At 50.2% G+C, this 23,142-nt stretch overlaps 1 protein-coding gene across 6 annotated transcripts in view; it reads right to left on the minus strand.

The window, feature by feature from the left end:
- MARCHF2 (membrane associated ring-CH-type finger 2) overlaps positions 1 to 23,142 on the minus strand; it is a 43,549-nt gene that overhangs the window by 3,101 nt on the left and 17,306 nt on the right. For 2 of the 6 annotated variants that reach the window (XM_075723624.1, XM_075723620.1), the window contains 2 exons: positions 22,941 to 23,136; positions 6,391 to 9,445 (listed from right to left, as the gene is read on the minus strand). In XM_075723624.1, coding sequence (XP_075579739.1) covers positions 8,756 to 9,445; positions 22,941 to 23,136 — 886 coding nt within the window. In that variant the 3' untranslated portion in view covers positions 6,391 to 8,755. Of the gene's footprint in view, positions 1 to 3,172; positions 3,286 to 5,110; positions 6,195 to 6,390; positions 9,446 to 22,940; positions 23,137 to 23,142 lie in introns of those variants that run through there. The other 4 variants (XM_075723623.1, XM_075723622.1, XM_075723621.1 and 1 more) reach the window with 4 other exon arrangements.

Genomic DNA, 23,142 nt, shown 5'->3' on the forward strand with positions numbered 1-23,142 from the left:
CTGCGTTTGCAGTGCTGGGATCTGATCCCCCCAGTCCTCACTGATGGAGGGGGGCTGCCCTGCTGCCTCTCCCTGGGGACGAGTGCTTGGCCCTTGGAGGTGACCTGGCTCCAGATGCCACACTCGTCACTTGTGCATGGCTACTGCGAGGGGAAAGATGCGGATGGGAAGCAGACACCAGGGTGCTGAGGCAGGACAGAACTGCTGAGGTGCCACATCTGCCAGGACTGTGCGGATTTGAGACCTTCTGCCGCCCAACCCTCTGATGAGGGATTTCACCTGCTTCGTTTGAAGCGGCATCAGAAACAAAGACACCCTACTGGTGGAACTGAACTGGAATGGGAGGTGACAGGTTTGTAGTCTGTTTCTGCTTACTTTAGGAGAGAAAGCTCTTAAAAATGGAGCATCAACACATTGGATGGCAGGGGCCACTCCTGACAGTGAAGCTGCTTGCAACTTTTAGGAAGGAGAGTCTGTTTGGTGCCAGCCAGGACACCTCCGCTTGTTTGGTTTGTTTTTTTTTACCCAAGAGGGTCCAGGGCAGAAGCACCCCAGAAATGAGCAGACTCGGGCATTTCTGTGCTCTTTCTGTAGGATTACATGGAGGTGGTAGGTAACATTGCAGCTGGAGATTGTGCCCTATTTCAAGCGTTTTTTTTTTCCCTCTCACCTATTGTCCTTCTCTGTTTAAGACAAGAAACTGAGAAGCAGATGTGATCCTGAAATATAAAGACTATCTCTTAGTTTGATACTGGCTTGGAGTAAGCTGGAAAAGCTTACTCTTCTCGTTTGCCCTGTGCAAAATAATTGCAATTCGTCATTGCTGTGGTTTCTGGAATCTGAGAGTAAATCTCAGATGTTGAAAACATGCATAGCTTAGCCCAGTTTTTTTTCAATGCCACTCTGGCCATGGGGTCTGGTCCTCACATCTCTGTGGAGAACAGCCAAGGAGGCATCCGAGCTGCATGCCAACCAGCTGGCTGGTACCCGGAGCCCCAGGTCCTGTGGAGAGATCCCAGCCATCAGCACATACCTGCAGAGTCCCCAAACCAGTCCTGAAACACGAGGGTCCTCTTTGAAGCACAGAGCACGCACCCTCCTTGTCATGGGAAACACCCCAAATGACTTGTCCTGTGTGGTAAGGAACACCTCCCTCAACCAAGAAAAGGAAATTGCTTTCTGAAAGCCAGCTTGGTCACCCTGATGCAGGCAGGGTGAGACCAGAGGAAAGCTGGGTTTCTAAATAGACTGGCGCCCTGGATGCTCTTCACTGGAATTTTGTGTTTCGGAGGGTGATAAAAGGTTTAATAGGTTCCTTCCCCACCCCCCACAGCAAAAAATCAACTCTGGCAGCTTAGTTGCATAACTGCAGCATTTTGGTGAGAAATGTAACAATTTCATGTAGGCTTGCACCACGAAGACTCACAGGAGTTTAAATTCAGCTCCCCTCTTGTGCAAGAGGTATCTCTGCACTCTGGTGCCACTGCAGGTAGGAAGTCTTCAGGAACACAGAGGTCCTTGAAAAGCAAGGCTAGACTAATCTGGGTCCTCTAAGAGGCATGTTTCAGGGAGCCAACCCCAGCCAGGAGTTTTTGTCCCCTACCCAGAGCCTGCGTGGATGGCGCATCATGGCTGTGACGGAGCGAAGGCGTGGGGCCAGCGATTGATGCGCTGCCTCATCGGTCGGTGGCTGGGCACGGAGGCCAGCGGGTAACTCACGAAGCCCACGGTCCTGTCGGCACCAAGGTGGGGCCTGTCCTGGCAGCAAAGGTAGAGCAAAGTGGTGATCAGACCTATGTGATCCTCACTGTTCTTGGGGGAACAGGCTGCAGTGACAGGCAGTGGAGGCACCTCAATAAACAGGTTTTTCTCAATCCTGGTCTGTTTCAGAGATGCTTCAAAAAATCCTGCTCAGATTTGGTACGTTCTTCTGAATAACTGAATGAAAACCATCCCTGTCAAAATGTGTCTCCTTCTCTAATGGTGAGCCCTCCTTCTCTGGGTTTTCTGTTTCTTTTATGCTGTTTTGGCGGCTGCTGCTGCTGCTTTTTCTTCTCCTCATCCTGGGCAGATTGCTGTGTTGCAGTACAGTTTTATTTTAAAAGACTGGGGTGAGCCTTCTTCCCAGGAACACAGTGCTCTTTTAAAACTTTTTTTCTTTTAATATAAACAAGCCCAGAGCCCTCTTGATTTGCCAGCTTGTCCAGGAAACATGGGTCTTGTCCAAGGTCTTGCCCAAGGCTAAGGCCTTGTCCGGGGCCTTGGAAACGTGTTCAAACGTTGTTTTTGCAGCGTCTTGAGTGGCACTTTTAATAAGCAGCTTAACAATTTCCACCTCCTCTCTTCAGAAGCGGCGCAGCCTTTCTAACCAGGCTTTGCCTGGTTGATGCCCACCCCATGGGCAGGGGCTAAGGGCAGGGCTGGGACTGCAGGAGGTGTTGGAGCCCACACCAAGGAAAAGGGACCGATGGGTGCCTGGGTGTCCTGAGGTGCCAGATCCAGCCCTGGGCAGGCGTCCTGCCCCACGCCACCCTGCAGCCCCTGCTGTGATGCTGGCCCCAGATGGCTCTCGGAGCCAGCTGTGCAGCATGGCCCAGGAGCGTGGCTCAGCCTCTCCTGCGCTGCAGCTGCCAGCGGCTCTCGCACCCTGCAGCCTCGGACACAGCACCCTGAGGCTCGGATGAGAGCACAGGCTGGTGGTGAGAGCATGGTCTGGCAGACGGTCTGGCTTCTCCCAGCACCCTGGAGCAAAGGGCTGGGCTGTCCTGGCAGCAGGGCAGACTCTGGTCAGGCAATTCACTGGGGCAGCACCAGCAGACAGTGGCAGGAGCCTCTGCAGGGCTGCATCACAGCGAGCACTGGGATTGCTCCATGCAGCCCCACACCCACCCTCTGGAGAGGCCAAAAGAACTCCCTTGGCCCAAACATCACTGCTTGGCCCACACCAGGGAGGTTCCTGTGCATAGACAAGAGAAACCTGCCCATAGATGACAAAAAGCCCTGGGTTTTGTCTAGCTTCAGCTCAAATATGAAACCTTCCACCAGCTCTCCTGGGGGCAGGTCAGGAAAGCTGCCCACAGCGCCCCAGGAAGCCAGCACACGGGGCTTGCTATCAGGGGGACAGCCTGGGCCCTTCAGGCCCTCCCATCTCCTCCAGTAACAACACAACAGCCCAAAGTTTGTCTCACTTTTATTTACATAATTGCACAGCCCGCTTCCCCATGACACTGGAACGTGGCGGGTCAGAGACACTGATTTCCCACATCCACGAGCTGAACATCTCCTCTGGGAAGGAAGAGAAGACCCAAAGAGTCACTACTGGGTTTTGCAGGAGCACATGCAACAACTCCAATTACTGGCAACTATGCTAAAGACAAGGAAGCTGAGAGCGAAGCCATGGCCGCGCAGCAGCACAGGGCTGGGCCCCAGCTGCCCCCAGCCAGGGACTTCTGGCTTTCACAGTTGCATATTTGGATCAGCAGTGGGTTTCCTAACTGAAAGACTGGCTCCATTAAGTCCTTACTAGGGGAACATGGTGTGGGAGCGCACATCCTTCGTTACCTGCCAGAACTAGATGTGTCGCAAGACCAAGCTCCTGGGAGGCAGCCAGGGCTGGGAAGGTTAAACTAAATCCCCAATTTTTTCTTCACTGGGAATGTCCTGGTGACACAGGGTTTGTTGGGGAGGGGCTGAAGGAAGGGGTACCCAGGACAAGGCACAGAGCAGCGGTGCAGTGCTCACTGCCAAGGGAAGGGGTGTGCGGAGGGAGGCAGCGCCTGCGTGGGAGCTCCACTGCACAAGCTGATTTGAAGCAGGATGCTACTGCTGTGCAGGGACCATAACTGCAGCTGGGCTGAAGAGGCCTCTCTGCGCTAAAAGCCTCCAGGAGCACCGGGGGCCGAGTCATCCCTGCACAACAGGGAAAAGGGAAGGTGCCCGTGGGCATGTGGCAGAAGGGAAGAGACAGGCAGGGAGGCTGGCAGAGAGAGGGGAGCAGAGATGCACAGCCTGGCTGTGGCAGAAGACGTTCACCCCATGATCAAACAAGACCCTCGTGCTCAGAACAGAGACCAACTCAGACCAGCCCCCGGGGGCCCACAGCTGGGCAGAGAGAGGCTGCTGCAAGATATGCTGGGGTATCACCAAGTTGCACAAGAACCCTGGGACACGAGACAAAGGAGGAGAGCACACATAGACCAGGCCCCGGGGCTGAAGCAATCCTACTGGGAGAGACAGGGCACTGGCCCTTGCTGCTAATGCCACCAGCAACTTCCAGCCTAGGGTCAGGGAACAGGGGACACGTAATGAAAGGCATCCTGCTTTGCAGCTAGACAGAAGGAGGAATGGCACATGGTGCTTTGAATTCAAGAAATTACAGGTCTCGATCTAGCAGTGCATTGGACTGATCCACTTGCGTTCAGCAAAGGAGTGGAGGGACATAGCGTGTGACTACCACCACCCACTGCAAGGACATGGGCACCTTGGAGCCTGCCTCCTCCCTGCTATCTACCCTCGCCATCACGGGAGTGAGAGCCTTGGCTCACGCCAAGCAGCTGCACACACCTGTGGAGCACTCCAGCAGGGCAATGCCAATGCCAGCGTCCCTACGGCCTGCTCCACTCACGGGGCTCAGGAAAGCACAGCACCAAGCACAGGCATCGTCTGGCAGGGCGGGGAGGTAGTAGAGGGGCAAGGACTAAAGCCAAACTCAGGGAGACCCTTGGCAGACTGGGCACTCCAAGACAGAGGGGTTCGTTAGCTGGATGTGCTGGAAACACAGATGGATGAAGGAGGAGGAGGAACACTGGCCCTGCAGGAGAAGGGACCCAGAGCCTGTTCTCTGAGAACCAGTGAACTTGGGGTGTTTCACTAGAGGACACATAAAAGGCAGGCAGAGTTGTCAGGGATGAACCAAATCACCGCAGCTCCTCCAAGTGCTGCCGAGAAACGTGCAAATAAAGCGCACAGAGACAGCCAAGACCAGCTGCATCCTGCCGAGCGGCGGCAGAGCACGGCCTGTCCCATAAGGTATGCATGTAACCAGTACTATGAGAGGTCCAGCCTCAAGGTGGTGAAAGCACATCAGCGAACAGAGACTCGCAACTCTCACCTTTTGGGGTCAGGAAAGCTCCTTTCTGAATCTTTTAAAAACAAAAGGCAATGGTGGGTTTAGCTAGTACGAGCCGTCACTTCCCATCCTCAGATCCTCCATCTACCTTTGCCAGACATACCAAGAGCTGAGTGCATCCGAGTCCTGGGGATGAGCCAGGATCTGCAAGGAAAGCATTCTGTGAGATCACGTCTGCACAGGAAGAGATTTTCTCATTTTGAAACTTATTTCGAAATTCTCAAAATTACAGTACTTTACAATACAAAATGTCTCCATTCAGTATTATGTCATTTTACTCCTTCTGGGATTATAATAATTATTAAAAACACACAACTTTCTAGAAAGGACAGAAACACCACAAAAGAGACCAAAGAGTAATGGGAAAGGCTGCTGCAGTATTATCAAAACCAATTTAGTGCAAAGGAGAAGGGGAGTTTCAAGAACGGTTGATGAAAAGTGTTCTTTATATGCTCATTTGGAGAAAAGGCATAGATTTAACCTCTGAATGAGATCAGGCTGCCAGCTTCTATACTGAAGCTTAGAACATCAACACAAAAGGACTGAAACACAATATCCATGGCCATTAAAAAATAATATTATATATATAGAGATATATATATATAGGGAGATATTTTCCACATAATGGTATTTAGTTATAGGAAAGTGTCCCTGCAGACAGGCATATTCTGCCATCTGGCTCTTTTGGGCCATTTCACATGACAGACGTTGATTATCTGTCTGTTTGCCATAGTACAAAGTACACGCTGACCGCAAAGTCCCTTCAGGTGGGATGATTGCTTTCTAGTGCCTCCACAGTTGCCATGCTTCCTGCGCACGTGGGGACACCTGACCCTCTTTGCTTCTGCGAGCCCCGAAGGGCTGCCCTCACCCCCGCAGCCACGTGGTGCAGCAGCCAAGGGGTGGCTCAGACGGTGGTTTCATCCGCAGTCTTCTTCAAGAGCTTGGCAGAGAGGAGGGAGTGGGGCACAGGGCGAGGGCTCCGCGAGGCTGGGATCATCAAGCGGACTTTCTGGTTGGTCCTTCGCCACTCCGAGTACAGCTGGCAGTGGTAGCGGAACGAAACCTGGTGGGCAATAACGCATCGGTCTGGTTACTAAACCCCCGTCACAAGTGCCGGAGCCCACGAGGGCTGGCGAGACGCAGTCACCCATCTGCCCTCTGCATGTTCCTTGTCAATCCTCCAGCACTCCCTGGCCAAGGGAGACAGCACCAACCCTGAAACTGTTTGGGGCACTCCATGTCCCAAGCCTTTGATGAGGAATCAATTAATACCTGGTAACCCCAGGCCGAGCATGGCACAGCCAAAGGGGCTTTGTGGGCAGCACCAGGAGAGAGGGAAAGAGTTTGCTCAGCTGCGTTTGGTGCCAGGCTGGTGAGATGTGGCGGGCAGGAACCATAACTTGCCCCTTCACCCCAGCCACAGGCTGAAGCAAGCAAGCATCTTGTCTGGACAAAATGAGGGGTTCTCAATAGGACCAGCCTCAAGTGGCTGAATCCAACCAGCCTCCTCCCATCTCACAGACCCTGATGGATCTTCTCTGCCCTTTGCAAAAGCCTTCTCTCCTTGGTCTGCAACACTGGACTCATTTTTTCTGACAACACTGTGACCTGGGAGACTTGTCCATCTGGAGGGAGACAGGAGAGGATGCAAAGGCTGGAGGGGACCTGAAGCAGCCTGGCCCAGAGGCACGAGCTGGCTGTGCAGTTTCAGAGCAGCCCTGCAAGGGGGAGCTTCGAGCTGTGTTTCCCCAGCAAGCTGGACTCCTTAGCATGTCCTTTTGCAGTCATTAACGCCACTACAGATTTTCTCACAGCTCCTGCTGATTCCTTAGCTTTGAAATTATACTTTTCTAGAATGTCTTGAGGAAGGAATAAAACCAGCATATATTTGCCTCCTATTTATTTTCCTAGAAATTGCGAGCAAGAAAATTAAATACTGAATCCAGTCAGCCACTCATCAGAACCAAGCTTTCGTACCTCGTAAAAGTACAGGAACCACTTAGCTGGCAAGCAGGAAGTACCAGGAAGTATATCTGACAAGGAAAAGTCAGTATTCCTATTACTTTTGGATAGGTCTCAGACATCAGCTATGAGAAATGGAGCTGTACCACGGCATTGAGGTAATTTACCTTATTGAGCTGTGCACTCCCCTTTTTTCTGTTGTAGAGGGACAACTGTGGGAATAAGGTTGTTTGCTGATAAACAAGCAAATGCATCTCGCAGTCTTCAGAGACAGAGTGTGAATGGGGAATTAAGGAAAACTGCTGCTCCACAGGAAGGAGTTGCAACCTTGGCCACGGCCTCTCTCGCAATCCTCGCACTGATTACAGCCATCACCACCCAGCCACGTAACAGCCCTTTGTGCTGCACAGCCCATGGCAGCACAGAAGAATTGCAGTTGAATACGGTAAATGTGAATAAAGGGGCTTCACTTAATGTCCTTCTCTATTCAAGGAAACGTGAAGCACAGCAGAACTAGAGCCATTTTAGTCAGGACTCGTTATTTCACACACCCCCCGCCTCCCATTTTTCCGTTTCCTCCAGACCAGTCCTGGGACAGAGAAGACGGAAGCACTTCCTTTTAAGGTTTCCAATTTTAGCCAGGCTTGGTACAGAAGTGAACCTTATGCAGCACATACATGCAGCAGTGGAGACTTTCCTCAACAGCTCCCTGTGCACTGCAATTGCTGCATGTTTTGACAGCACCACGGATCAGGCACTCTCACTGCAGGCACCACCCCAGAGCGAAGGCTGCAGCACCAGCTCACCCTCCCCTGGCACCTGAGCCTGTGTGGGAGAGTTGCAAGGAATGTCCTAACCTGCGGGAAAGCTGTTACTCTGAGAGATCAAAGCATGAGATGGCAGGGAAATGAGCTGTGGCATTTCTACTGCCCACAGAACTGCCAGCTTTTTGGGGTCCCACTATTTCTCCTCCAGCAACTGCACTTCTTCCCTGCCCAAAATGGTGCTTCCCAGCAAGCAGCTGGGAAAGGGTACTGACAGGGCATGAGCACACACAGGGCTTTGAATAGGAGAGCTGAAATGAAGATCCAAACTCAGAAGCCCACCTAGCAACAGAACACAAAAGAACTGAATGGGAAACAGAGGAAGTCCCTGGCTTGGGAGCCCCAAGGGCTTGGGGAGTGGCAAGGCAGGGAGCTACTCCCCAGCCCAGCTGCTCCTCTGAGCTCTCAGCTGGAAGCACTCACAGATGTGCTACACAGAAAATTCACATTTGCTTTCCTGCTCTTCTGGACTTGCCCCAAGCTGCAAGCCCCTGGCTGCCTAATTCAGCATGTCCAAAAAGATGCAAAGCAAGGCATCTGCAGGAGGCTCTTTCCCAGCACGGATCAGTTCAACACCCAGACAGTGTCAAGTGCAGGTTCCCACTAATCCCAACCTGCACTGCAAAGCTGCAGCAGCGGGCCAGGGCAGGCTGGCTACCCAGCCGTGGCTCAGGGCTCGAGCCCAAAAACCCCGTATGAGAGAGAAGTCAGAGGTCTCCCCAGGGCCAGAGTGTTCCTTGCACACACCCTTCTGTGCTACTGACATCTTAAAAATACTGTGTAGGAATTTGTTTAGTTGTGGGCCACAGAGACCCCCGACAGCCAGTTTGCACCTCCTTCAGGCATGGCCAACCTGTGCTGGGCAGCACAAAGCATGGAGGGACATGATGGCAGATGATTTAGGGGTCAAACATTTTCCAGATTTTATTTTTCCCCTAAACCACCCAGGTACTAAGTTTGTGTTTCTTTTCAAAAATAGGAACAGAAACAACAGCTGGATCACTGCCTGCCCTGAGCACCAGACCTTCCCACCCAGACCCAGCCACGCTTGGGCATGTCTGCACCGGGGTACATGACACCCCGGGGAACAAGGCTCCCATGTCAACCTGGAAAGCAGATCATCAGGAGGTAATTCCTCATTCTCAGCAACAACTTTAGCAGCTCCCATTTGAAGATAATTAAATGGATGTTCAAGAGAAAGAGCCGAAGCTTTTCTCACAAGGGGAGTCAGAAACAGCCGGCTGCACCGACACGGCGTGAGCCAGTACTTCGATCTCCCTTTTGAACAGAAACAAGGCCCTGGGCAGCAGACACTTACCAGCGTCCAAAGGACATAGATTGTGAAAAGTGCTATAGTTAGTGCTATGAGTCCAATGGCCTCCAGTCTGCTGTTGAACTGCAAATGATCCTGGGCTCCGCGCAGACACAGCCAGCCAGAGATCGCTGCCAGGGGAGTAATGAACAGAAAACACACCATGTCACAGAAAAGGGTCCTCTTCTCATTGCGGGGACCGGGATCCTTCAGCCACTGCAGGAAGGAAGGGAGAAAGGGCATTAGTCAGCAGCACACAGAGCACACAGCATGCTAGCAAAACAGGACTGCTATGCTGGGAAGCTCTCACATGCTCTCCACACTCTGTACATACATGGTGCATACACTTAACTCACATAAATCTTCACAAAAATAGTGCTAGAGTGTCAAGTATATTTTAACAACCATCAAGGGAAAGGGAAGAGACAACTGAAGAATATGTGTAGTGGGAAGCAGTAATAAATACAGGAGCTGCCTGGGCTCTTCACTGGAGTAGCAAGGAGCACGCAGCAGCTGGCAGACAAATGGAGGTCGGTTCAGTAAAGCCTGGCGTAGTAAAGATCTGACAGGTCTTGGATTCAGCTTCAACAGAAATATATCCAGGACTCTGCAACTGGTGTACGGGCTTTGGGAAACCAGGGCATTGAAGTCTGTGGCCAGGCCAGGCCATAAGGGCAGCTGTCCCAAATCCAGCCCTCTGGTTCCTTTTGGAGAATCGCAGCATTTTATAAAGTTTCACTCCTGATTTAAATCAAATCTGGAATGCCCAGGTCCACCTGAGAGACTGTGAGAGACAGCTCTGCAGAAGGAGTGCTCTCAAGGGTAGAGCACTGTCCTCAGGGCTTGAGTGAGCCGCGGCAGCGCTGCTCACCGGGGAACCCAGCACCCAACCAGGGCCATCAGTGGGGAATGCAAACACGCACACACCCAATATTTTCACTGAGGTGATGATAGAGACGAAAAAAGCATATCACTTCAGCAACTAAGAAACCCAGATTGGAGAAAAAGGAATAGAAAAGCAAAAAGAAAGCAAGTAACTAGCAGAAAGCTTTGCACCTGAGCAGACAAAGCAGGACAGCAGGCAAGGGGCCACGGTGGTGGGCTGGCCCCAGCAGAGGAAGGTAACACAAACCCATTTTCTTTTACAGAACAACCTGTGCCCAAATCTGCATCTTTCTCACAGAGAAAGCCTTTGACCATTTCTAAAGAGAAAGCAGCACAATTGTCAGGTGAGGAGGGACACAGAGCTCGGCTGGCTAGGGGAAGATTCCCCACTGCTTTCTCCCAGACCTCAGTGGATCACAAGTGACCATGAAGGGACAAGGCATGATCGCACAGATGCTGAAAACACCACCTTCGTGACTGCAAAATCCCAAAGACCTTTCCACTGCTGGTGGCATCCGCTGGCCACGACATTACAGGCAGAAGAGACCTGCCAGGACGAGGACAGAGCCGGTTCTGGTGTATTCCTTTCCATTTTCAGGCTTGCTTTCTTGCCTCCCAGGCAATAAGTGATCCACCGTGGTGGAGGTTACTGCACTTTGCTCTGTATTACCAAGAGGCTTTGCAAGCGCTTCTCTCCTGCAGCTCTCAAAAATTAGCAGGTTGCAGAACAAATGCAGCTCTGCTGCAGGCAGGTTTCCCTCAACAGGCGATCTCTAAACGTTCACTACTTTTAGGAGTCCCGACTTGCTTCCAGTGTGTGTTCATATTAGATACTTGACTTTGACAACAGCAATTGTTCTAGTTTTCCTGGGATTATGCTATTTTCAGCCTTTCCTTTCCTAGAATAGCAAGCAGCTGTGGTTCCTACCAATACCCAGAGTTGTTGCAGCACATTTTAACTGTGAGTTCTGTATGCTCGGCTGCCAGATCCTTCCTTCTTTCCTGCATGAGGACGACTCGTCTCATTTAGGACTTTTTTTCTCAAAAAAAATTTTAATTGGAGAACATGATCAAAAAGGCAGTCAGAGCAAGGAAGGGAATATCCTCAAGGCAGCCAGGGCCAGGCATGCATGTCCTACTGCCAAACTTGGAGTAGGGTGCCCACTTTTGAACAGGCAGCATGAAACGGGACCCATCTGAGAACTATGCACAAAAAGGTCCTTCCCCACAGGGGAAACCACAGTTTAAATAGCAATACTGAAGGGGTGGTGGCAGGTATGCAAGAAATTAATGAGACCACACCGGTCAAAACAGAGCACAGGTAACCTGAGGACATAGCTGGCCAAAAAGACAAGCAGAAAGTGCTGGCCCAGAAGGGGAGCATGGAAGGGTGCACACAGGTTAGCGCAGATTTAACTATGGAGAGAGTCTAATGTGAGGCATGTACAGCAAGACACAGCAGAGGGGTGAGGACAGGATGAAAAGAGCAGACAACTTTTGTTGAAACGGGAAAGAGAAGGGGGAGATGGCAAAACCAGGCAAGGAACAGCAACATGGCTGGGGTAGTCAGAGCCACGGTAGCAGCGTGCTCTGCAGACACCTGCAATGGGACACTGAGCTGGCCAAGAATGGAGGAGAGGATGCTGCAGCAACAGAGAAGAGCCTGGCCAGGAATTTCAGCTGGGAGGACTGATAGGCAAGATGTTTTAGAGATGTGACCTGAAGCATCTGAGAGACCCAAACAGAGCAAGAATAAGCAAAGCTAGAGAGCAAGCTGGGAGCTGAAGAGCACAGACAGATCCGAGAACCGAGTAACGCTCCTGCAATAACAGAGGACAAGTTAGAAGCATTTTTAAAGCCATTCTGAGCACGACTTAATGGCCAGACAGCCAGAAGGAAATTTCAGAGCAGCCACAACTGTGGTTTGGACAGGAGGAGCTGGGAGAAGGGAGGCAGACCTGCAAGTCACCCCTTGTGTGGCTTTGCAGAAGAGATTAGTGGTGATGAGCTGCGTGGGGAAGATAAGGACCACACACAGTCCTGAGCAACCCTAGGGGGAAGCGAGGGTGGACAGCAACTCATCTAGGTGGTAAAGCTGCTCCTACAAACAGTGCATTGGTGGCCCCATCGTCCAAACCCCCAACCGTGCACCTGTTTTTTCCTAATCCAACCAGCACAGAGCTGCCCCGCTACATAGCACTCAGGTGAATGCTGAATTACCCCAACTGGACATCCCTCTAGCAGCAATCCCAGAGCACCCCATCCCCCGTAAGAAGACATCTTGGGTCACTTTTAACCCTCATACAATAAGAAACTCAGGGACTGAAGGCAGATAGGTATTTTACTGCATCTTATTCTATTTATATTCCTTGTGACCTTTGAAACTCCTTCTTCCTCCCTAAGATGGGAGCCAAACATGTAAAGGCAGGAAGCAAATTAATTTCCTTTTGAAGTAGTTGATTTACTTTGCCAATATGCATTGACACAGTAAAAAAAGAATACAATTAGCCACCCTAAGGGCACAGGGTTTCTGGCACAGCAGCACATAACTTAAAATAAACCTTGCAAACAATCCAAAAAGTGGTCAGTCAAATTAAACAATTTTTGTAGGGAAAACTATCAAGTAAACATGGGAAAGCAACAAAAGCACAACTTGGTCTTCTTCCAGGCCAAGTCCAAAAACAATTGTTTCCATGCTGCAATCACATGTGAGACTAAAGGGAAAGAGGTAGGGCTGGCTGCTTGCTGCCCACTTCAGCTATAAGCTGGGCCCCAGACCACCCTGCTGGAAACACCCTCTCTCTGCTTGTGCAACAAGAAGTTATTCTGCGTACAACCATATTTCTTTGTCCTCCAGCATGATCCTGAGGCTTTCCCAGATGTTCTTTCTACTGGGACCAGCAGGGTTGTGGAGGGGAGCTCATTTCTTGGACCCACGCCAGGGCTACGGGATGATGAACGATCTTTGAGTGTTGCAGTGCCCATGAAACTAGCTAGGGTGAGCCCCAGGTGACAGAAGGCAGGAGGCTGGCATACAGAAAAAGGCACCAGAACATCATCAGCTCTTCTGGAAGCCAAGAGCAGAGCTCCAAGTGTAACAGAGCAGTCTCCCAGACAGTCCATCCCAGCACCAGCTACTCTGCATGTCTCGGAGCTCGGCTGCATTCTGCCACTTGGGACCAAGGGGAATGGACTGATGAGGGACTGTCCCAGCAGTGCTCAGCACCCTGCAGTCTTTCTGGGGGGTTATAAATGGGTGTTTTAGAATAAGCTTTAATTGATTTTTACAGCTCACTTACCTTGTGTTGCAAAATGTACATGGCTGTGAGCTACTAGGCCCTGCAACATTCACATGCCAGCCGATGGCAGTCCCATGCCAAGTGGGACCGGTGCAGTGCGGTACCAGCACCAGCGGGACCAGCAGTCTCCAGCCAGCACGTGCTCAGGTCTCTCCCAGCCTCGCAGCTGGACCACACGCTCTGGTAAGCGCCGTCCAGGACCAGCCTGACCCGCCAATCTCACCAGCTGACCCTGCCACAAGGCTCCCCCTGTGCTTCACAGCTACAGTATGACACAAGCTGCAGCAACAACAGGAGTATTTGGCTGTGTAAAGCCAGCTGCATTACAAAACATCCCGTGTCCTTTCTGTCCAAATAGTTAGCCTGTGGCTGCTCAGGCACCTGTTGATTTTCCTTTCGATGCTGACCTGATGCCTGCATATATGTAAAGCCAGAAAGAAAAACATGACCTTGATTCACAGCAGCACAAGTAGCCCTGTCCCTGCCCTGAGAAACGTGTCAAACCAAAAAACGCAGCTTCGGAAGAGGGATTGTCACATCCCTTCTCTGGACATCCACCAAAACCTCCTTGCAGGCCACCAAGCTCCATGGGCAGTCCCAGCAGGATAGTCCTGTTTCCTTTACCAAGGTGGGGAGGGACATTTTCTGATGGAATACTCAGAGTTCAGGAAGCCAAGACCCAGAAACACCCCTAGCCCTGCAAGCAGAGCAGTTAAATGCTGCAAAGCAAAGTTGTCCCTGCCCATCCTCCTTTCCCCACTGTGCAACTGCCAGGTTGCCAGCCCATTGATGCTCCACAAACCTCAACAAGCTGAATCTCTTTGTTCAGGCATGAGAGCCTTCCTGATGCACTCAGCCCAGCTCCATCCACTGGGAAGCACAGGGCACTGGGCTGACCCAAGGAGAGCAAGAGCTGCAGGAGCGCTAGAGATGGTGGACGGGAGATGAACTGACCCAAGCAGCGCTGCAGGTCACCAGGACACTTTCCTACACAGCAGCAGGTGCTTCTGTGGTGGTGTCACCATGGGAAATGCCGTGCCACAACATGCACAAATATGAGATAGCAGCACCAGCAGCTGCACCCCAGAGAAACCCCACTGGTAGCAGGCCCTCTAGATCCTCAGGGCACAGACAGGGCTGGACAAAGTGGTGAAGATGGACATGTAGGGAAGACACTAGCGCTGGTAAGTGCCAAGAGCACAGGGATGAAGTATTTCCCGTTTTGGCCCCAAAGAGACCATTCCAGGTTTGCAGAGCAGTGACAGGGACTGCCCAGAGAAATACCAAGAGGATCTAGGGTGGGATCCAAGAAGAGCATCTCCAGACAGCAGATGCAAAGACAGAAAGGAAAATATGAGAGAGAAATGGGGCTCAGCTGGAGCCAAGAATGATTTGTTCTTCACTAGATACAGGAGCCTAACATAGGCTTGCACTGAGTAAGGAGAGAGACAAGCTGGGGAAGGGGGTAGATGAGCACAGACGAGACAGAGAACAGTGCAGTGAATTCAGCAGAAGAGTTCAAGGAAAGCAAAGCAAAAAGTCTGTCTGCGAGGAAGATAAGGCTGGAGGAAGGGTGGGGGAGAGTTTACATCACATCTCAGTTCTCAGAACTGGAGGGGGGGGCAGGCAGTGATCGCTGCACCAGGCACTGCACCCGGAGGGGAAATTTCTTTTCCTAATAACATAAGCAGGAGTAATATCACTATTGCTCCCTTTAAACCTCACTTTGCTTGTACTGGAGACATCCCAGCAGCACCTCTCACAGCTACAGAGGTACGGGAGACTAGTGACACGGAGCAGAAAGACTGTATGTGGCAGACCCACGGAAGGTGTCCCATACTCCAGCATGACCCAAACAGCCAAGCAAACATCTCTGAGAATTTCAAACACGTTTTGTTGCAGGCAACAGTTGTGTTTGGAAGTCGTACTTTCCTTATGAGACACAAAAAAAAAAAAAAAAAAAAAAAAATCCACTGACCTATATAAAATATCCAGCCTAAGTGAAGCAAAAGCATTAGCAGTCAGTAAAAAATAAACATCTTTTAATCAAAATTGCATAATAAAACACAAAGAAAAGCAGTAGGAGCAAAAATTGCCAGTCTTCTGTACTGCATACTACCCTTGGAAGGAGATGTTTTGCAGAGGCTTAGGGACATGCAGGTATCACTAAAGCTGCCATTTTTAAATAAAGCACGTTAACACACACATTGCAGAAAAGCACCAGCACTGAAGACATGGAAGCAGAATTTTCTTGGGGCTCCATCATGAGACCTGCTTGCAAGGACAGAAATATGGGAACAAAGGGTGTGGCTAAACTGCTCCAGTGGTGACTGATTCACCAGAGAAATCTCTTTCGGAATTAGTGAGCTGTCTCAAATGAGTTTTGCTTTAGCAAAGGTATTAAACACTCTAGAGAAGCATTATGAACAAGTCATGCATAACACTCATTAGCTTTTACCACCAGGATATGTTGGCTTTCAACATTGTGGTAATTTTAGCAATGCCTTGGCCTCAGCACCAGAACTTAATGCCCACTCTCAGAGCGGAGTCCTGTAACCCCTCGGTTCCTCTCCCTAGGATTTACATGATGTGTGCACAAAAATACATCCTTCCTCTTTAACATGGACTGACATTTTGCTGGGATTAAACAGCTGCTGCTCTGTGACGCCTGTCTGAGCTGCCAGCCCAGGACATTTCCGTGCAGAGACCTCGGCTGCTTGGCATGGACCCGCGGCACCAATTGCCCAACACCGGGGTTGCGCCAGGCCGAGCGGGCAGCGCCTGTCCGATGGGCAATGCGGGCCAAAGGAGATGGGAAACCAAAGCTGACTCGCAGCACAGGCAGATGGCCTGAAATGGGAGTCCCTGGGGGGTGGAGGTGGTGTTTCCCATTTAGAAACACTCAGAGGGGCCAAGATTAACAGTAGGTTAAAGTTAAAGCACTTTACAAGCAGTTAATGAATTTAAAAGATAAATGAGATCAGTGCCACAGCAAAATACACAAAACAAGGCGGCCATGGAAAGGAAGTACTCTTGCTGGTAACCTGGGAAAGCAGAGGGCAAATGGCCAGGAGTGGGCTCAGGTACACAAACACGGACCGACCCGTGCTCCCTCCTCACTCCATGGGCAGCAGGCTGCAGCCAGGGAGAAGACCAGGAGCTGTGCGGAAGGGCTGCGCATGCTTGTGGTTGTAGAAACAGAGCCACAGCATCACCCTTGATAATGCGTTCTAGAAATACACGATGCATCCAATACAGTACCAAACGTCTCAATCCGTGCAGTTCTGCCTGAAATCCTAGAGGACAAAGCATCTTCAGCACGGAGAGCACTTTGTAAGCGAAAATAGGTTTGTGATGGATTTAGCTGCAGACCAAAGGAAGAAGTTTACGTGGAAGGGAGAACACTAAGCAGGGGGGGGGGGGGATATTTAGATTTGCACAACGAACTGCCTGTGACAGCACTTACCTTGGTTCTCCTAGAGCCAGAAAAAGGCAGGCACCTCCAGACAAGTTGACCCATCCTAAATAGGTTTCTAAGGAGGCAGGAATTAATTGATCGCAAGAGGCATTTCCTTCTCTCCATAGACTATAGGACTCTAAAGAACAAGGTTTCGCTGAGGCAAATTTAAGGTGTAAAAAGTTAGGGCAAATACACCCAACTCTGCCTAGAGAACCGTGTGACCACCCGTGGCCTGGGAGAAAGAGCTGTCTAGACTGAAGCAACACTTCATTTCCAAAGGTCTGCACTCCTTCTTCTACAATGCTCCCAACAGCAAAGATACAGATGTTTCCTGAAGATGAATCCTAGGCAGTAACTGCACTTTCTGTGCTTAACGTTATTGGAACAAAGAAGAAACTACCTGTTCCAGGAAAACTGTATGCACTGCAACTTACGGTTTGAATATTTCATCTAAATATCTAATGCTGAAGTTTTCCAGGTAACACAGAAACATATTTTGCACTTTTTGACTATGCCAGCCATGCTGGCTAGTCTCATCGATTCAGATCACTTCCCTGTAAACATATGGATGCACATTAAACTAACATTGATGTAGGAAAGTCAGGTACTGGAAAAACATCCCACTCCAACGCTTGGCCATCTCATTCTTTGCTCGGGACGTGCTCCTCACTTGAGAGTCCCATTCCACAACCCTCTTGTGCTGGAGACCATTTCAGAGAGCCAAGCAGAAGCCACTCTGTCCAGCACCGGCGTGGCAGCATCCTGCACCTACAGATCCTTCCCGCGCACCTGGGACTGCAGTTCAACTCTCCATCTTCACCTGCACTGGTTCAAAACATGCCCCCAAAAAAGCGCTCAGCCTATCAATCTCACAGCCTGACAGTTAACAAAAGCCTTTCGTGTTTTTTTCAGCTTTCAACCAGCTTCTTAGTTAAAAAATAACAGGAACTAGGCTGAACTGCAGCAGATACCCTCCCCGCACCCATGGGCCAGCCCGTGGCTGCCAGAGCTGGCTCCAGGCTCAGACGAGTCCCCTGCTCCTGGTTCAGAGATCAGGCACACTGGCAGCAAACACTGTTACTATTTTTACATTGAACAGACCACAACATAAATAAATGGCTGCTTAAAGAAAATAAAAATTCAGTTCTACTAAAAAATTCTCTTTAATCCATGCTGAACAAGACTGCTGTCTTCCCTCCCTAAGAGAGACTGCAAAAATAAATTACTGTCTGTGAAGTGTTCAGATATCACAGCAATAAGCACCCCAAAGCAGCCCACAGGGAAATGAATAATTTTGTCTTGTGAGCAGGGATACAAGAGCACACAGCCACACAACACAGCGGCATAAACAAAGTTAGCTAGTGGGCATCTTTCACCCATGCGCTGATCCTGGAAAACGCAGTCTGTGACCACAGAGACCACACTGTAATGCACATATGCAAGAGCACTGAAGGAAAAACTAAGGCAATTTTGGTTGTGGCATTTCCTCGCTTTCAAGAACTTTCTGCAGCTTCCGCAGAAGCATTTCAACTCGACCATGTAGCTTCCTCACAGCGCTCACCAAAATGCCTCCTCCAGTCCACAGTCAGCTCAGCCTCTCTCCTTCTGAAGACTCTTCAAGTGACACATAGACGGAGCTAGTTTTTCACAGGGCTGATGGCCCATCCCCACAGCGTGGGCTCTGCTGACCAGGACCACCGCAGCCCCTACGAGCAGCTCTAAGTCTCCCCAGGCTGGAAAGGCAGCACACAGCAGAGCAAACAGCAAGAGCTAGCTGCTTTCTCCTGTGAGGACCAACATCAGCAGGTAGCATGTCAGCTAATTCTCTTGTGGGTTTCACGGTGGCAGCGTGACAGCAAAAGATAGCTACGATGCCTGGATACCCTTTCACACATGGGACAGGCCCTTTTAAAAAGCAACACCACTGCCACAAAGCACGCTCCCGCATCGTTCCCAGTCCTACTTCTCCAGCCCATTTATCCTCTTCTGCTCACTAATTTCTATTTTGACCTCCTGGTTTTACTTGGTGAACAGTGGATTTTTATCAGAGCTACTAAACAGCACACTCGGACATGAGCATCACTTCCCCAAAAGTTTCAAAATGGTCCCCACCCCTCCCCACAACAAAGGAGCAGAGAATCTCTCAGATAAGAAGGCTGAGGGAACTGTGTCATTTTTAAATGACTAAGCAGCCTCTTTCCCCAGGCCTGTTCTCAGAAACAGACGAACAACTTGGGGATGACACTTCCCAAAAAGTATTTGGTGAAGAGTTTCAGCCCACTCTGGTGTGGGGATGAGATTACACCAGATTGCAGACAGAGGGTATGAATGGAAAGCGCCAGCAAGCTGGCAAAGCTGTATCAGCTCTTTCAGAAGGGCTCTGCACTAAGGGCAGAGCCTCTGCTAACAGCAGGCGCACTTCTGAAAGCGGCCAAGTTCTTGAAGTTGGCCTTTAGGTGAACAAAAAGCCCAAGCAAACATCACATGGCGAAGTGCACTCATTGTCAACACTTCTGACAAGCAGAGATTTCAGTGATGCACAAGGTCAGAGTGGTTTTAACAACTCCCAAGGAAAACAAGAAACTGAACTCCAGGACATTTTCCCCAGACTCCAGGCACGGATCAGAGTGTTTTACAGCGTGGTAGAAGTAGTACAACAAAACCAGGTGGTCCTTCCAGCCAGGTGAGCCACTTCACTCCAGCAGGAGCCCTCTACTCATGACGTGCCAGGTACGCAGTGCACATGCCGATCAGCTGAACCGCGCTGTACGGAGACCCGGCACACCCGCGTGCCTCCACCACAGCACACGCTGCTCAGTGCGGCTTCTACCAGGCTTGCAGCACTCCATCGCGTGCTGGGGAAGCACTGCTGGCCCCTGGGAAAGAGCAAGAGCAGTCTGCTACCATGGGATTTATTAAACCAGGCTACAGGCTGCTCTTCAAGCCAGGGAAAAAACCTTGCTGCCAATGAGCTGCAGGCAAGGGAATGACTCTAGGGCTGTATGGTGAGCTGCACGATAGGCTCTGCTCCATGGCAGGGATCACTCTCACCTGCTAACCGGTGACTTCTCATCAAGTGCTTACCAGCCTCCAAACTCACAAGGCACTAACAGCACTTTATGCAAGCTGTTCCCCTAGCAGACACAGGAGACACCAGAGCAAGGCAGATCATCCCCTTCGCCGTGCTCACAGTCAGTCCCCAAACACGAGGAGTAACAAATAATTCACATCCCAAAGCCTTTGACGCTATCAGTAACAGTTTGAGGCCTATTCCTCTCTGAAAATCCAGTGGCATTTCTCTTGCATTTGAGGCTCATTAAATGCTGCTCACCCATCACCTCTCAACGCTCACAGATTGCCTGTTGGTCACCATACCCTTTACAGGCTCCAGTTCAGACGGGCTATTCACAGATTTCAACAGGAATTAAAATTTGATTGTTCCATGCTGCTCACTCATCCACCTTGGAGTACAGACAGGAAGGTGCACAGAGGACTCATGACTTTCCTCTCGCACTGTCCCAGCAAGCTACTCTTGCCTGCTGGAGGCACAGACCTCGGTATCAGAGGAGAAACTCCTCCAATATACACGGGTCTTTGAGCTTTGATTCAAGTACGCCGTTTTCTAAGCCTGTACTTGTTACGAGGTGCTACAGCATCTGTGAACCATGGCTAAACGCTCTTCCACATGTTTGTTTCTGGGCATGAATATTTTACTAGCTCTTAAGCCAAAACATCTGAAACCTGCACTCAAAATTTTGGCCCGCATAAGCCCTAGCAAGCTCACTGTTACTGGGCTTGCCTGCAGTGTGTCCTCAAAGCCAAGATATGGACCTTCCCAAATGTCTTAAAGCAGTAGTTTTCAAACTCTGAAACAACCATTTGAGAGTTTTTGGTCAAAGAGCCATTTTATATGTTTTAGCAGCTGGGAGAAAAGCGTTAAGACTCAGACAGCACTAACCACTGATGTAATGCTCTTTTACAAACTGCTTTGCTAAATACATGGTTTGGTTTAGCACTGTAGTCTAAAGCTGTCTTTAGACCTTGTCTTTAGAAGCCCCCTTCTCCTGTCTGTGGCTGTCAAGTCAATGACAGTCAGTTGTAAATTAAATAGTCATTAAAACTGAATATCAATTTTGCAAACTGGAACTTGAATGCTTCCCCAGTTGGGGGGCTCTTTTCCCCTTCAAGGCTCGCTGGACACCCAGAGGAGATGGAATTGTGGGAAGGAGAGCCGGGGACTGCAGGAGGGAGGAGGGGGCAGGTATCATTTCCAGAGGGAGGTGGGAAGGGAAAGGAAATAACCTCTAGAATTGATGGGAATGGAAACAGAGATGGGAAAAGCAACTTAGAATTCCAATTGTGACTCGGTTTTAATCTAACTGATGGAGCAAGGGGGAGGAGAGAGCGGACAAGAGCAATCACAGTTATAAAGCAGAACTAACCCCTGCCTCCCCACATACACACTGCTGGTGGCAGGCACTGACAAACTTCCAATAGCTGGCAGGTAACAGGAGTCTGTTGTTAAGAATCAGCTCACAGACCTCCTCCTGCAGCCTCACTGACAACAGCGCAGCAGCACTGCTTTGCATTGGTATGAAACGCTATCAACAGGAAAAGTAACTTTTGAAACAAAAAACAGAGCTATGTGCCAAACACAGCCAGGGAGGCACGTGGTGAAAAACCCTGCAGGGACAGGGTGCACGCAACAAGTGGAATATTTGCAGTGGCGGCTCCAGATGATACTTTCCCACTTCTCTCATTGCTGATGGCTGCAGGACTGGGGGGGGTCCCAAAATCATTAACTGTAAATCCCCACCTGCAGACTGATGCTTCTCTGCAGTTGCACATTGTGTTGAATGAACACCCAAGCCCAATCTAGCAGCAAGCTGACCTGGGGAAGAGCCTGCCTGCAGTTTCACAGGCAGTAAATGCGATCCGAATGGGATGCGGTCAGCAAGGGCTGCAGGACCTTGCTTTGATCTTCCAGGTTGGACCTCAGGTGTGCCAGCAACACCCTCCCACATGGTCCTGCAGCACTGTCAGAAACGGTAGCCATATCAACATCGCCTGCTCACCTGCCAACACAACCCACACATATTTAGACAGATGAAACAGTCTTCTAAAACAAACCGTTACAGCCTTTTGTACTATAACTCAGTGATTTACTTATTCCTCTTTGGGGATGTACACTTGAATTCTGAGGTCAGAAGATGGCCTAGTCCAAGCTGCCTTTGTTCCCCTCATGTAAAGGGCTTCATTACAGGCAGCTGCTATAAACTTCGGGGGCCAAAGAGAGTCTGAAATGGGAGCACAGCAGACCACCTAAACAGGGGAGTGAAGAGAGCCTTGTGATAAACAAAACAAAACCAAACCAACCCACCAACCAGAGCCTGGATTGTACCTTCCAACTCTGGGAGGTTGACGGACCCATCAGGAACCTGGTCCCCGTACCGTCAAGGCAAAGAGTGACATAAGGACTGGCCGAGCCATGTCCTGCTTTCTCCTTCAACTGCAGGCAACACAGCTCAGCAGGAAGGACCAAGACCCAAAGGCTTTGAAGCACACATCAATATTAGTCAAGGGAGGACAGGTCTTTTAGGAACAGTATCAGCAATTGCCACATCTCACTTTTCAGAGCAGAACGTGACAAGGAAGTCACATGCAAGAGCGCTGCACTAATGCAACACTGAGATAAGATTAAAACTAACAGGAAAAAAGAGTATTCCTGAGAGCTTCATATTTCAGTTGTGTGATGACCTCTGTGTTTCAATTCTCAGGCGTTAAAGTATATCTACAAGTGCAATGTTTTCCATAGTCCTACAGCCTGCCACTGGTAGGTAGCATGTGGGGGTTCACAGGTAAGAGTTGCCCCAAACATTGCTACTGCATTTTTGCAACTACGTCACTTGGTCTGATGAGAGACTTGATCTCTCTAAACAAATTGTTCTTTCTGAGTGCTAAGGTACTGCGAGGAGGAGACAGCAAGAACCACAAGGAAAGTAGGGCAAATCAGTCATTTTCTCTCAAATGGTAAGGAAATAAAAGTGAAGCAGGAAGAAAGCGGTACCTCTGTCAAAGGTCTCGGTCTTCTCTCTACAACAAATTCTGTGTGGCAGAGCTCACAGTAACTTGTGTTGGAGGAGGATAACCATTTTTCCAGGCAGCTCTTGTGCACGGTGCCCAGTGTTCCTGTGCAGTCACACGGGGAAAGCAGTCCCTCCCCATTTCCACCTTCATGACAGATTCGACAGATGGGACCATCACTAAAG

The sequence above is a fragment of the Pelecanus crispus genome, chromosome 20 (genome assembly GCF_030463565.1).
Source record: "Pelecanus crispus isolate bPelCri1 chromosome 20, bPelCri1.pri, whole genome shotgun sequence".
NCBI lineage: Eukaryota > Metazoa > Chordata > Aves > Pelecaniformes > Pelecanidae > Pelecanus > Pelecanus crispus.